A 16,273-nucleotide genomic window follows, 5' to 3' on the forward strand; every position below is an offset into this window, starting at 1 on the left:
GTGACAACAGGTCTAGGATTAAGGGGAAAAGAGAATAGATGCAGAAAAACCAACTTAACACTACTGCAGTAAATGAGGTTAAAAGTAACAGAAATATAAAGAGAGATTAAGGTGTATAAGGTTTCCAAGTAAGACTCAAGAAAGCATTCATGGAATGAATGAGGTTGTGATGATGTGTAGTAGTAGCAGCAGCAGGTCAGGGGAGCAAATGGTAATAAGCAACAGATGGTGAATCTCAAAGTTCCAATCTGGATGAATAACAGACTGAAGGGAAACAAAAATAAGAAAATCAAGCATTGGACAAGGATGGAGAAATTGGTAAGAGGTTTGCTACAATTTGGTAACTATCAAATGAAAGTAGGAAATACAAGCATCTAGGAAGGTGAGAACAGAAAAAAACTGGAGGTTCACTTCACACAGTTTATATAGTAAAGTTCTTAAGATCTATAATAGATTATAAATGGAAAAGTGAAAAGAAACAAGGGACCACTTATATTTGGAATCAAGAAGAGTAGAACAGCCAGTAAAAGAGAGGAAGATACAGTAAAACTGACAGCAAGAATACCAGGGCAATGAAACATAGTCCAATTAGTTTCAAGAACAAATAGAGGAAAAACAGGAGACATACTCTAAGAAATGATGGGTGATAATGTTCCAGAACTATGAATGACAATCTCCTCAGACTGAAGAAACACAGTAAGTAAAAATTTGTCTGAATCAGGACTTATTACAGTGGCACTGCAGAACTATTTAGGGCAAACTTCAAAAACAAAAAGAGAAGACTGCTTAGAAATGAATAAAACTAAAAAGGCAACAGAGGGACGTAAGACAATGGATTAAAACAGCTGTCAGAAAACTGTCAACCTGATAATCTATATAGACAGGTCAACTAACAGGAATGAAGGTGCAGTGAAGACTTTCAGACATCGCTTGATTATCTATTCCCAGATCCTCACTGAAAACAACTGTTAAGAAGAGGAAAAACCAGAAACCAGAAAGAAGGAACAATGAGCAAAAAGCAACAAAGGAAAGGCCTCTGGGTTTGATAATTAGAAAATCATTAGTCCCTTGGAAAAGGCTCTTTCATTAGAAAGGTATACAAATATTAAATTAATTAGGAAGAAAATGACAATGTATAGCATTTTCAAGATCTATTTTTGATTCCTACTGAAAGTGATTTCACAATTAAAAACATAATGTGTGTTTATATATATACATACATATGTATATATTAATTATTTTAATTTTAAAGCTATGTAAATACAGTGATTGATTTATACTATATTTAGGTGTATAAAATATATTTAAGCTAGATCGCAAATATTTCAGAACAAATTCTGAGAGCACATTATGATATCAAAAGTTTTATTTTAAGAGAAATACTGAGGAAATAGATTTTTTCCTAAATATAAAAATCATGCTATATAAATATTTTATATAAAGATGTTATATGAAAGTTTTATAAAACGGTCATAAGGATAGAATGTAAGACAATAAAATTTTATTCAGACTTTAGAAATAGAAATACACTTCTTACTTTCTTCTAGGATTTGGCATAAGGAATAGACTAAAAAATAGGGAGTAAAAGTCTAAACAAAGACCTGCAAGAGGATGTTTTATAACTTTTCTGGGTAATACTTGATTATTCCTGAAAGGTCATTTGTAACGTTAAGGAAAAATGTAATTTCAAGTTTCAACTATTCCCCCCATAAAATAATGGTTCTTAATTTAAATTTAATTCTGTTACAGAGAACACAAGTTTTATTGAATTATAAGAAAAGAATGGTAAACTCCTAAATTCAAAATGAACTACACTTTCACAATGCTTCACAATCGCATTATTACATGTGTAGATAACATCATATGCCTCATGCCTATAAAAATCTTATTCCTGTATAAACACTAATGAATACATTGAATTACATGACCCATTATTTTACTGTTTGAACTTATTTTCTCAATATCTCAATCATGTAGAGAAGGTACAAGCACACTCAATTGAACTTACAATATACTTTAAGATTCTTTCGATGGTAAAACTAATTCTACCCTAAATATCTGATTCCCAACCTTTTAAAAAAATACTCAGAATCTCAAAATTATCAATTATACAATATATAGAAATAAAGTGTAAACCAAATTTTTGATAATTTTTACAATTTTAAGGATACATGGAAAATAAAATCAAGACTGGAAGGTTTCATGACACAAATTCAGAGATTGTTTAAAACTGCTATTTGCTTCTTAATACGGTTGTAACATTAGAAAACACAAAACAACATAAAAATAAGGCCAGTTAAATAACTGTTTATAACTTCATTAACATTATGTAAATAAACAATATTATATATAATCAGATAAGCATTACACCACAGACTAAAGTGAATTTCTCACTTCAGTTTTCCATAGTAACCAGAAATGTAAAAAGTTGACTGCCAGAGAGATGTGAACGTCATTTGGAAAACAGAAAGAAGTTCCATTTCAAAGCTAAACAAACTTAGCCATAAATCAGTGCAAATAATCATGTGAGAGGTTATTCTGGAAGAAAAATGTCAATTTATCTTTTCAGTATTCTATCTGCCATTTTCATTATACTTAACACTGCTGAGAATGTAATGAAGACCACATTTCTAAGAGAGTAAATATTTTCCTAAAAGCCTAATCTAATAAAAATTATTACAACACAGGAATTTTGACTCCCCATAAATTACCATCTGCAACAAATTAAACTTTCTGGGTAACTGTCTTTGTATCACACTTAAAATTTCTCTTTAAGGAAAAATAAAACCTAAAGTACAATTAAGAACTCAAGTATTATTAATAAAACAGTTACTGAAAGGCAAGTATTTCTGAAATAAGGCAATTAACAATCTTTGTCTTACTTATTATAGTAGAAACAAAGAATGTCTTACGTAATACTCTTGCAAAGACAGTAACTTACTGTATACTCAACAGTTCCTTTAGGTTTCTGAAAGGACATTCGTCTCCCATCTTTCTTGTCTAAGGTCTTCTTTTGGCCAGTGTCTGAAAGAAAATGAGGTAAAACTATTAAATCTGTTTTCCTTCCAGAGCAATGTCAAGGACTGTTTAGAGCTCACTGGGCAATTATCTAGTAGACTTGCTACTACTACAGCTTGCTTCCTAGGATTCTCTGCTCTAAAATGCAACCAACTGCTGAAAAAGGAAATGTACCTTCTTGCTTGCTTGCTTGCTTTAAGAACTGACCAGTATGAGACACTATAATAACTGCAAGTCAATTCAAAACATGAGCAACTGCTGTGAAAGGATTATTAAGTGTTATTAAAAACTGAATTGTGGATCATTTCTTTCAACCTATCTAACTTAATTACAATTAACTATATATTTGAAGATATTATTATTATTATTGTTATAAACCAAACCAAGTCTGTAAAATGTAACATTAGTCCTCACAGGAAAAAAATAACTCCACTTCTACAATCATAGTTAAAGATGAAGTCTTCTCTATGGAATTATTTCAAATTATTAAATTCCTTATTTATATACCATAAAGTAAATTAAGATATGCTTCTGTATATAAATAAACTTTAGCGATTTCATTTCAGATAAAGTACTAAATATTTTTTACTTGCTTATCAAGGCATTTCACTTGAACATGTCATTATCACCAAGATTATGGTACCTGTTTCACTTTAAATTTCGCATTTAAAAAAATCTCATCTATACTTCATGCAACAACCATTACACTGAATTGATAAATACCACTCCTATCTAAATAATATGAAATGATTAAAATCAATCTCCAAAAAACAAAAACCAAAACTGAGTAAGATAGTTTGGTAAACAGTTCTAACAAAGCATTAATAATAGAACTAATAAGTCTGAATATCAAAAAAGTCAGTTAGTTTCACAGTGCTTAAAAAAGCTCTCCTAAAACATTCCTGATCACCTAAGGTAACCCAAGTCTCTGTTATTGATCACACAGCATTTGTATGTCTCCTTCTATAGCATCTGACTCCGTTTTAAGTCTCTATCTCTTTTTAATCCTTTCCGCTAAATGGTAACCTACAAAATACTGTGCTTGCTTTGTTCCACAACGCCTCCTCAGTGCCTAACAGCCTGCCATGGCAAGCATCCAGTTTGAAAGAACTAATGTTCTGAAGCACCAACTTAAATTGTACCTAGACTATCATAATTTTCATAAACCATCATTAATTTTCCATAAAGAAAAGCAGACGAAGAATTATGGCTCAACCATTATGTCCCTGGGGGCAACTGCCATTATGCCCCATTCCCCACTTTTATTTCCTAAATATTTACAGAATTCTTAAAAACTGAGAGTGGAAAAAATGTAAAAACTCAGAAAAATAGGCAAAAACATATAATCAGACAATTCAAAGAGAATATAAAAATGGCCCTTAAACATATAAAAATATTTTCAATCTAACTGGTAACTAGAGAAATGCAAATGTAACTTCACTGAGATACCATTCCTCACCTATCAGATTGGTAAAAATTCAAAAGCCTGACTACATATTGTTTGGCTGTAGAAAAAACAGCATTCTTCTATATTTATGGTAGGAATGCAAAATGATATAACGCTTATGGAAATGAGTATTTTTTTTATTGTAATCTTTTTCCTCCAATGAATAGCATATATTTTAATTTGATTTTATGATAAAACATTTTAAATCTAAAACAATTTTAAAAGTTTTAAATAGTAATTTCTGTTCTTTCATAAACAGCAGAGGGAGCTAAAAACACTATCCTCATTTTGCTGTTTAAACTTAAGCAATGCAGAGTATAATTACAGATTACTTTTTTTATAATTACAGATTACTTTTAACTAATAATATATATCCATCCTTAACTGATTTTAGGAATAACCATTAGTGTACATTTACTTTGCCTAACTGAAGTTTTTCAATTTGTGTTTTATAATATCCCAAGAGTTCATTAAATATTTAATCACAATGAAGTTTGCAATTGCTCTCATTTACAAGAGTTCACCATGGAATGCAGTTCAGAGCATGAAAACCAAGGTACCAGATTTCTATAGTTTAAACTTTAAAATAAATTCAAAGTATCCACCTTAATAATTTACAATTATATATTAGTTTATTACAAAAACAACTGTAAAGGTTAATAGCCAATATTAAAACATTTATTCATAAATATAACTACCAGAGCACAATGAAACACACTGATCATTCTATCAGTATGAAAACAGAATCACATAATCACATTATTTGAGACTTATTGAAAATAATTTCAGTTGCCACCAAGCCCAATCTCTTATTGGGTAATCGTAATACCTTTTTTTTTTTTTAAAGATATTATTTATTTATTTGACAGATAGAGATCACAAGTAGGCAGAGAGGCAAGCAGAGGGAGAGAGGAGGAAGCAGGTCCCCTGCCGAGCCAGAGTCCAATACGGGGCTCGATCCCAGGGCACAGGGACCATGACCTGAGCCGAAGGCAGAGGCTTTAACCCACTGAGCCACCCAGGCGCCCCATAATACCTTTTTTAAAGACAGTTGCCAGCATAAAAGAATCTAGACAGTGAGTATGGAGAGGAGAGGTCTTTTTCTTCTTCCCCACAAAAGTTATTACAGTTTAGAAATACATACATATTTGTGATTTAACAATCAAAATAATAAACATTTATTAAGTGCTCAGTATATGCCAGCCATTGTTCTAAGTACTTTACATTTATTACTTTATCTGATTCTTCAACCCTATAAAGTAGCTATCATTATTATCCTCATTTGACAACTTAAACTGAAGCACATTGGTGGTTATTGCAATTGGGAAAATGTTACTGTAATCTACTGGGTACAGGCCATGCATGCTGTTAAACTTTGTGTGCTAAACAATGTATACCACATTCCCCTCACAACAAAGAACTCTCTGTCCCAGAATGTCTATACTGTTAAGGTTGAGAAGCCTTTCTATGTACCCAGCACCTTATATTATTATGTGTGGGATACAATAGGTGTTCCATAAATTTCTGATAGGAAAACGAATATATAAAAACTTCCCCAAGGGGCGCCTGGGTGGCTCAGTTGGTTAAGCCACTGCCTTCGTCTGAGGTTGTGATTCCAGAGTTCCAGAATTGAGTGCCACATCAGGCTCCCAGCTCTGCGGGGAGTCTCCTTCTCCCTCTGACCTTCTCCCCTCTCGTGCTCTCTCTCAAATAAATACATAAGATCTTTAAAAAACAAACAAACAAAAAAACGAAACCACCTTTCCCCAAGATATAATTATCTTGATATATTGAAAAGAGCAAGGGACTTGGATTTTACTCTATCATTGCCAGATGCAGACACTTAACATGTAATCTAGAACAATAAACTCCCTCTAAGATGAATCCTACAAACTTCTATATTCTGTGTTTTCATAATTTGGTCCAAGATATTTTATAACTTCTACTCTAATTTCTTCTTTTGCTATTTAGAGAATATTACTTAATTTGCCAACATAATAACAGTTTCTAAAATTTATTTTTTGGTTAGTGATTTTTAGAGTAATTGCACCATGGTGAAAGAAAATACAGAAGTTCAAAGCTTTGAGATTTGTTGAAATTTGCTTTATAATCATATGTAAATTAGTAAATACTCTATAGGTACTTGAAAAGAATGTGTCTTCTCTACTGTAGGTTAGTGTCCTATGTGTGTGTATCATACATACATTTAATCTATCTCCATATCAAAAAGGTCGTTTGACAACTGTGTTCTCAAATTTTCTATATTCATATTGATTTTGCATGCTTATTCTGTAAATTACTAATACAGGTTGTTAAAATCTCCCACTAGAATTGTGGGCTCTATATGGTCCCTTATAAAATTTTCTCCTTTGTTTTCTGTATTGTAAGACCATGACACTAGGTTCAAATAAATTAGGAATTGTTTTGTCTTCCTGGTAAATTGAACCTTTCCTCAGAATACTTTTTGCCTTAAAGTTTGCCTAGTCTGATATTATACCAGTTATTCTCCCATCAGTGTTTACTTTTTCTTTAGATTTTCAACCCTTCTTTATCCTTACATTTTATTTTTTTTAAGAGTTTAAGTAATCTTTAGGCCCAACATGGGACTTGAACTCACAACCCTCAGATCAAGAGTTGCATTCTCTACTAAGCCCTATCCTTACACTTTAGATATGTCCCTAAAGTAGGACCTTATTGTCTATTTGTTCTGTTTTCTATTGGTCTGCCAGTTCTGTTACTCTCCTTTCTTCTTTTGGATTACTACTTATTTTGTTTTCCTCCCATTAATTTAAAGTTATGCATTCTGTAATAATTCTGTTAGTAATCAACCCAGAGGTTACAGCCTGAAATACTGACTTATCAGTCTAGTATTAAAGAGTACTTCTAGTCTCTTCCTGGACAATGTAAGGGCATTAAAATCTGTATGTCCCTGCCAAGACTTAAATGCAATTATTAAGTACTTAAATTATATACATGTATATTTAAAAAATACTAGAAATCATTACTTTTCTAGACTGTCAACATTCACTTAGTTTTACCCTCATATTTACCATTTTTATTGCAACTCTGAGTACTTTTACAGAGGATAGAATTCTAGATTGGCAGATTATTTCTCCCTGCTTTTTTATTTCTACTGTTTCTGTTGGGAAATCAACTGTCAATTCTACTGCAATATCATTAACTGTTCTGATTGCTAAGATTTTTTTTTAATTTTTTTTTTTTTAATTTGATAGATACACAGAGAGAGTACAAGGAGGCAGAATGGCAGGCAGAGGGAGAGGGAGAAGCAGGCTCTCCACTGAGCAGGGAGCTCGATGTGGGGCTTGATCCCAGGACCCCGGGATCATGACCTGAGCCAAAGGCAGCCACCCAACAGACTGAGCCACCCACTGAACCATCTTTTAAGATTTTTTCAGCTTTGGTGGGATTAGTATTGATTCCAGTAGAGGTTTGCAGGGATGCTTACATCTATGAATTAAAGTATTTCATCAGTTTGGAAGTTTTCAATCTCTTATTAAATAAGGCTTCTGCCCCATTCTCTCTCCTCTCCTTTAGGGACTCAAATATACATACATTAGACCTTCCCATTGCATTTTTATTAAGCATAACCTTCTCCCATATTTTCTACTCTTTTGTCCCTCTCCCTTTATTTTTTTTTAAGATTTTATTTATTTATTTGACATGGAGAAAGAGATGGCAAGTAGGCAGAGAGGCAGGCAAAAGGAGGGGAAAGCAGACTCCCTGCTGAGCAGAGCCTGATGCGGGGCTCTATCCCAGGACCCTGAGATCATGACCTGAGCCCAAGGAAGAGGCTTAACCCACTGAGCCCTCTCTCTTTGAGTATTTTCTTCTGACCTATCTTTCAATTCACCAATTCTCTCCTATGGTGTTGGCTAATTTGCTGTTAAATTCATCCACAAAGGTTCTAACTTGGATTATATTTTTCAGTTCCAGAATATCCATTTTTCTTTTTTATAATTCGTTTCTTTCTCCAAAATTCTCAACGTGGCTATTTTAAATCACAACTACACTATCCAGATTCACTGTTGTTTCTGAGGTCTCATTGTGTGCCTAATTATATTTTGTGCGCTGCATACTGTATTTGCAAAACTGTCTACTGACAGAATTTGACACACAAAAAGCTGTATTTCTCCAGAAAATATTGTTTCCTTCTGTCAAACAGCTAAGGACACTAGCAATACCAGATCTTGTTAATGAAGATACAGGAATGATAATCTGAAATTAAGCCAATATCTTATGAGAATCTACCTACTTCAGTTTCTCTATACCCTCAGATACAATGTTTTAGGGTCCTAAGTGAGAGTTCACCACCTCGCTTGTAGTGGGTCTTATATTCTATCTCTTATCCTTTATACCTGTATGTTGTTAAAAGCACCTTTTAATCTCTCAGTTGCTATTTCTGGAATCAACACATTACCCAGGGAAAAAGCAATCCCAAATTAGAACTGCTCTTCCTTGGCCTCTGTCCTCACTTAGATCCTAGTCTAGTTATATCAGTTTCCTTTCTGATACCTTCAGTAAAATTTATTTTGCTTTGGCCCAGCTCTTCAGATTGTTCTCGGCAGGAGAGTCTGAATTACCCAGCTTGCTATTACCGGGCTCAGAAGTCCCAAAAGATTTTTAAGCAGCAATTTGAAAAAGCAGTATCGAACTTTTAAATTAAAGTCATTTTGGTAGTAGAATGGAAAAGGCAAACTGGAGGAAGAAAACAAGCCTATAAACCAACAATGAAAATAGTATGAGATCCAGTTTTAAAATACTAGAAGTCCACTGCTATAACTGAATATTCTCATTTGGGTAGTAGCTACTGATAAAAAATGTGATAATTTAAAAAATATTGAGGTGGGAGTCAATATTTTCACACACAATAATAAAGAGTAAAACTTCAAAATCATCTTCTAAACTACAAGAGATATTCTGATTACAGCTTTTCTAATTAACTGATTCCCTCTATAGTGAGGTAGGACAGGATAAAAAAAAATGCCTGTATTTTCAAACTTTCACTTCTGATGACTCTTTATCCACAATCAAAACAAAAATAAAATTTAAAAATCCCGAGTTCTCTTCAAACTTTGTACACATGCTCTTCTAGATATCACACTGTCTTTCTGCTTCTTTTCATAGTCGAACGCTTGGAAATGAGTCTACTTTTCACTGTCTTTACTCCATCACCACCTACTGATTCCACAATGCACTATAATGGCTTCTCTCCTCCTAGGTTCACTAAACCTGCCTTGGTAAAGGAGAGCAAACTAACTGGCAAATATGATGGGCCTGTTCAATTTTATTTTATCTGATCTTTGTGAACCAGTCAACTAATTCCTTCTCAGTGCTCATCTGCCCCTTTATTTGGTAGTATCTCATACTGTTCTTGGTGTCCCACCCATTAGTTGTTCCCCTATAGTGCCCCTTTCTCTACCCAAAGATTTTTTCAGTGGTCCTCTCCTAAGTAAAAAGCTCCATTACATAAAGTGCTATATAGAGAGAGCCTTGCTACTTAAAGTTGTTTGTCAGGGACCAACAGCATTTGCAACACCTGGGTGCTTCCAGTGAATGCAGCTTCTAGTGAATGCAGAATCTCAGGCTCCACTTCAGAACTACTGATTCACAACTAATACGCATGTGCGATAAATCTGAGAAGCACTGTTAATAGAGCTTTTGAAAGGATCGAACTTGCAGACTGAATAACTGACAGAAGAATGGGCTTCCCTACTGGTGACAGCAATTTTCAAATCTCTGTCAAACTAATCTAATTGTTTTCTAAAATAGTCATTGAGATAGACTACATTGTTACTGAGTATCCTGTATTCCTTCCTGGGGAGGAATATAAAATACACTGCATCGCACTGATGTCTGACATGGCCATGTGACATGCTTTGCTCAATGAAACATGAACAGAAGTGATGAGTATTCCAGGTAAACTGTTAAGACCCACATTATAATTCTTAACTCTCTTTTTCCTCTATCTCAAGACCAGGGCTGTTTCATATAGAGGCTGCTCCATCAACATAGATCCTAGAGGAAAGATATAATTCCTAAGAGTATTACACATACACACAAGTACACATAAATCTGATCATTCCTTTCTACTCCTGATTAAATAATAGTGTGTGGAAAATAAAAGAAGAATTCATGCATAAAAAGCAAATCACCTACTAGGGAGAAAAAAGCAGTCTAGCTTGCTTAACACTTCCTTATGGAAACATTATTCAATTCCGGAAGACTGAAGTTATGTTAACTATATCAAAATAAAAATTCTAAGAGTGAGGAGGGCTTGATAAAAGGACTAATGGAAAGTACTGAACAATGGTATAAAAATGTAGCTGAAAAACTAACTGTGAATGTTAAAAATATGAAAAATATAAAAATAATGAGTCAGTATCAGGAGATGGTGAGAAAAAATATGGGAGACGCTAATGCCATCTGAAACAGGAATTAGTAATACCAAGGTCTTAGAATTTTCTCAAAATCTACTTAACTTTAGATACACCATTTAGAAAATACTTCCTTAGGGCAAAAAATATATCTTTCAGTTACCCCTTCCTTCAAGCCTTCCATACATCATTCTATCTGTATGTATACATAGATCTGGAAAAAAATGCTTATCCTAATATTAATTATGTCTCTGGATGTCTAGATTGGAGGTGGCTTTTAAACTTTAATCTTTGCAATATAGGACTTCTTCATAGTTAGCATATATGAATTTTACGAAAAAAATGTCTTATAAAAGATTGGAAGCATATAAGATTCTATCTTCAACATTTCTCTTTCAAGCATATATACGTGTCTTCTTTTCAGGAACTTTTCATTGTCACCTCACTTTTCCTAAGGTCTTTATCATACTGCGAGATTGCCATACAACTTAAAAATAAACCTCTTTTCAGAAATTGAATTACAAAATATTTGGTGCATGTCCAAAGGGCTTGTGAATAAAAGACAAAAACAAAAAATAAACAAAAAACCACTGTGGCTCAGTAATTTGAGACTCAGTTTTGAGGAAAATCGTTTTTTTTTTTTTTTTTTCCAACTCTACCTACACATTAGTCACCTGATAAAATTAGTTGAGGTCCTAAACTTAAGAGATTTTGGTTTATGATCTAATCTTTGATTACTGTCAGAGCATAGAGATCTCATGCTAAGAGTGGGGACTTACCATCAGAATTTAAAAAAAAATCTACCCAGGAAATTCTAATGTGCAGCCAGTGTTGAGACGCATTGCTCTAAAAGAGTGCTTTCCAATGACTTTCTGCAGTGACAGAAATAGTTTATATCTGTGTTATCCAATATAGTATCCACTAGCCTTAAGGCTTCTTCTGAGTGCCTGCAGAAGGCAAGTAAGGCTGAAAACTAAATACTTAATTAAAATTTTATTTCTGTAGAAAATTCTATTGAGTAGCACTGCTCTGGAACTCTAAAATCTAGATTTTATGTATGATCTAAAATCTGTAGTTTATAATCTAGCACCTACCCCTCAGATACACCATCTGATTAACTATGTATCTGTATTAATTGCTTTGGCCCTGTCAGAACTGCTTTTATTAACTTGCACTTTGTTGTTATACCACTGAACCACACTAAAGGATGGTGTTAAAAAGTAGCTTTTTGAAATTAGAGGCTATATTTAATATAAAGATGGTAAGGATACTTTTTGCTATATTGGAGTTCCATGAGAATTTCTCATTATTCTACCACCAATAGTGATATTCCTGCAGTGAATGGAATTTTCAGCAATGATGGAAATGTTCTATATTTGTGTTATCCGTTATAGCAGCCACTAGGCAAATGTGGCTATTAAGCACTTGAAATGTAAATAGTAAGGAACCGTGTTACGGAATCTGGATTCTGGACTCTATTTCTGAATCATCCAATATGATAGCAGTAAGGCCCACATGTGGCTACTTTAGTTTAAGTAAAATTAAAAATTTAGTTTGTGTTTCTCCTGCCTGTCTAAGCAATACATTTATCTTAGGGATACTAATTTACATCTGGTTACATTTCCCTTTTTTCAATGACTGCTAGAAAACAAAGGCAAATTTTGGACCTTTCTCTAACACAAGAGTTTGACCTTAAAATATGCCCCTTTTTTGTTCAAGAAAATTTATCAAGAGTCTCGTACCGTAAATTTGTTGATGACCACAAAGAGAGCCTTTATAAACAAAAAACTATTGTAGTTACTTTATTTTTTAATTAATGTTTCACTTATTAAAGTACAAATATAAAAACCTAGCTTTCCCTTAAGCCTTCAACTATAAAGTGCATTTTATTTATATATCTAGTAACTCCTAATACACTTCCCAGGGTACTTCTGATAGTTGATTAACTCAAACAGAAAACAAACTAAATATCCTTAAATAATCCTATTTATAAACCTGGATAATTAAATTTTCTTACTTACATTAGACTGCATTTATAAATTTCCTATATTCTATTTTAAACACTTAAATTGCCTCTAACAAGTAAACCTTTCTAAGAATGTAACTGTAGGTAAATACACTAGAATAAAGTTTTAAATATAATTAAGTTCTAAATATTCTCAGTTTCTAAATTTAGCCTACTAAATACTTGCACCTTACAATTTCAAAAACAATTACACAAATACTCATTTTAAATTGTATGTACAAGACTAATCTGTACGTACTCTAATAGGCCTAATTCTCTGAAACATAATTTTTTTTTTTGAGAGAGAGAGAAAGAATCTTAAGCAGACTCTGTACTGGGCCTGACGCCTGACATGGGGCGTGATCTCACCACACCGAGATCATGACCTGAGCCGAAATCAAGTGGGAGGGACATTTAACCAACTGAGCAACACAGGTGCCCCTGAAACATAGTATTTTAAAGACCAAATACACTGATTATTCCTAAACTTAATTTTAAAAATATTAGTACTAAGCATTTAATAAATGAAATATATTACCTGTACTTACTCCTAACTTGACCATGGAAAAAAGACCCATTAAGGAAAGTAGTGATTCTCAATGTGTGGTCCTTAGACCAGTAGCACTAGTACTACTTGGTAAATTGTTAGAAATGCAAATTATGGGGTCACCTGGGTGGCTCAGTCATTAAGCATCTGCCTTCAGCTCAGGTCTTGATCCCAGAGTCCTGGGATGGAGCCCTACATCAGGCTCCCTGCTCAACGGGAAGCCTGCTTCTCCCTCTTCCTCTCCCCTTGCTTGCATTCCCTCTCTCTGTCAAATAAATAAATAAAATCTTTAAAAAAAAAAAAAAAAAAAAAAGAAATGCAAATCATGGGGCCCAACCCAGAAGTACCAAATCAGAGTTTCTTGGGAAGCAGCCCCTCATTTTTGTTTTAACTAGATTTTCAAGTGATTCTGACACAAGTCTGAGAATCATTGTTTTACTGTAGTGTCAAATATTCAGAGACACTTTTGTCCAAAAACACAGATAATACTGGGGCACCTGGGTGGCTCAGTGGGTTAAAGCCTCTGCCTTCGGGCTCAGGTCATGATCCCAGGCTCCTGGGATCCTGCTCTCTGCTCAGCGGGGAGCCTGCTTCCCCCTCTTTCTCTGCCTGCCCCTCTCTCTGCCTACTTGTGATCTCTGTCAAATAAATAAATAAAATCTTTAAAAAACAAAACAAAAAACAACAAAAAAACCCCACAGTTAATACAAAAGATTTCAGTTTAGCTGTCCTGTGAGATGAGCAGTGACTCTAAAATAGGGAAATCTACCTCATGTTTAAGGAAAAAATATGATGAGCTCAAACTTACCATCTGTTACCCTGAGAGCAGACTGAGATTGTTTATCAAGGTGAAGTTCTTCTCCCTCACCTACCCCTCCGTCCACCTTAAGCAATGACACTAAGACTGCAGACATCTAAGGTCACTCTCCTCCACCGACCAACACTGAGTTTTGGGGATTTTTTAATAGTTACTGCAACAATTGGTCCTCCAAATCTTTTAGAGCCACTTGGTCTTTCATGGGTTCAAAATAAACTATTACCATAGCTTCAATGACAACCTATCCTATCCTTTACCTGATTTAACTTGTTTTAACTTAACATCATTTAATTTAACATCATTTAATTTAACGATATTTAATTTAACATCATACCTGATAGAGCTCTGCATTCTTCTCACATTCTTCTCACATCTGCATTCTTCTCACATCTAAGAGTGATGGCCCTAACATGGCCATCACTCTTAGAAATATCAAGATAACACTCAAATGGATTTTATATCCCTTATTTCTTTGTCTGGCTCAGTTTCTTCATCAGAAAAATGGGATAACAGTATCTATCTTATAGAGTTGTTACTAGGACTAATTATTTGATAGTGCCTGCCCAATGTTTCTGGCAACTATTATTTTTGTTGCTGTTTCCTCCTGAGAGCTAGTGTTTTAACCACTAAAACTAAATGAATATAAATTTTAAATAGGACCGAGTGAGATTAAAAGTATACTGTCACCAAGCAAGAAAACAGAATTGACATAGCAGGGAAGTTTATGATAACTAATCACAGTAAGTTGAGACTTAAACTTGATAAATCTACTTATTTACATGTATTTTTTACTGTATGACCCAGTAAAGTGAGTACTTTTAAAAGGCTAGGTGAAACAAGTCAGAGAAAGACATATATCCTATGATTTCAGGTGGAATTTAAGAAACAAAGGAGCGAAAAATAAGAGAAAATCAGGGAGGGAGACAAATCCTAAGAGACTCTTAACTGTAGGAAACAAACTGAGGGTAGCTAGAGGGGAGGTGGGTGGGGGGATGGGGTAATTGGGTGAGGGCACTTGATGTAATGAGCACTGGGTGTAACATGTTACTGATAAATCATTAAACTCTATGTTAACACTGTATGTTAACTAATTGATTTTAAATTTTTAAAAAAATGAAAAAAAAATAAATAAAGGCTACATAGTATAGGCTTTTGGTCATGCTCCCAAACAAGAACTATACTCAAGGTCCAAAAATTTTTCTTGAATCAAGTCCTAATTCACTCTAGGCAGAAATAAGAATTGCAGCATAAGATGTTTTCTTTGTAATTGTTATTAACTAAAGCAAATGGTGTGATAAGCTCCTTAATGTATCTAAGTTCCATTTATGTTTTTTCCCGGGAAACTATATAATGATGGAGTCAGAAAACACTAAAAGCTAGAAGAGCAAAAGCAGCCACCTAGGAAAGGAGTAAAGTCATCAGTAACACTAACAGTATAGCAAGTGGTTTGTTTATAGAAAGAGTGAAATCAAAACCATTTGACCAGAATTTTATCTAATTCATCCTTAATATGTCAACAGTAAAGGTATTTTATCAACATCATTACTGAACCCAAAACGGGGCAAGATCACTACAACGGGGTCCTGGAGTGCAGCCAATTTACAAGTGTGGATGTGTCTGTACAAGAAATACTGCGATAGTACACAGGGCATTTTAAAGAATTGAAGGCAGGGGTGAGTGACGAGAGGAATCTTAAGCAGCTGTTACAAAAATCTGAAATAAAGGTAGTCACAAGCAGAAAAGGCAAAAGAAATCTTTCAAACAGACTAATACTCATACCAAAAGACAGAAATACTAAAAGAAGGAAGGAAGGAAAGGAAGGAAGGAAGGAAGGAAGAAAGAAAGAAAGAAAGAAAGAAAGAAAGAAAGAAAGAGAGAGAAAAGGAAAGGAAAGGAAAGGAAAAGAAAAAGAAAAATCCTATAGCCAAATCCATTGGGTAGGTAGCTGCAAAAAAAAGAGTTCTCATTTAAGCAAAGGCTAACTAGAAATAAAGCACCACCTGTTTTTCACTTGTATATATACATGTTGCCTCTCAAAGGAGTC

The 16,273-nt window shown here is 33.9% G+C and overlaps 1 protein-coding gene across 12 annotated transcripts in view; it reads right to left on the minus strand.

The window, feature by feature from the left end:
• OXR1 (oxidation resistance 1) overlaps positions 1 to 16,273 on the minus strand; it is a 444,696-nt gene that overhangs the window by 56,381 nt on the left and 372,042 nt on the right. For all 12 annotated transcript variants that reach the window (XM_032858478.1, XM_032858479.1, XM_032858483.1 and 9 more), the window contains one exon: positions 2,942 to 3,024. In XM_032858478.1, coding sequence (XP_032714369.1) covers positions 2,942 to 3,024 — 83 coding nt within the window. The remainder of the gene's footprint in view (positions 1 to 2,941; positions 3,025 to 16,273) is intronic.

This window comes from Lontra canadensis, unplaced genomic scaffold (genome assembly GCF_010015895.1).
Source record: "Lontra canadensis isolate GAN:19392208 unplaced genomic scaffold, GSC_riverotter_1.0 scaffold15, whole genome shotgun sequence".
NCBI lineage: Eukaryota > Metazoa > Chordata > Mammalia > Carnivora > Mustelidae > Lontra > Lontra canadensis.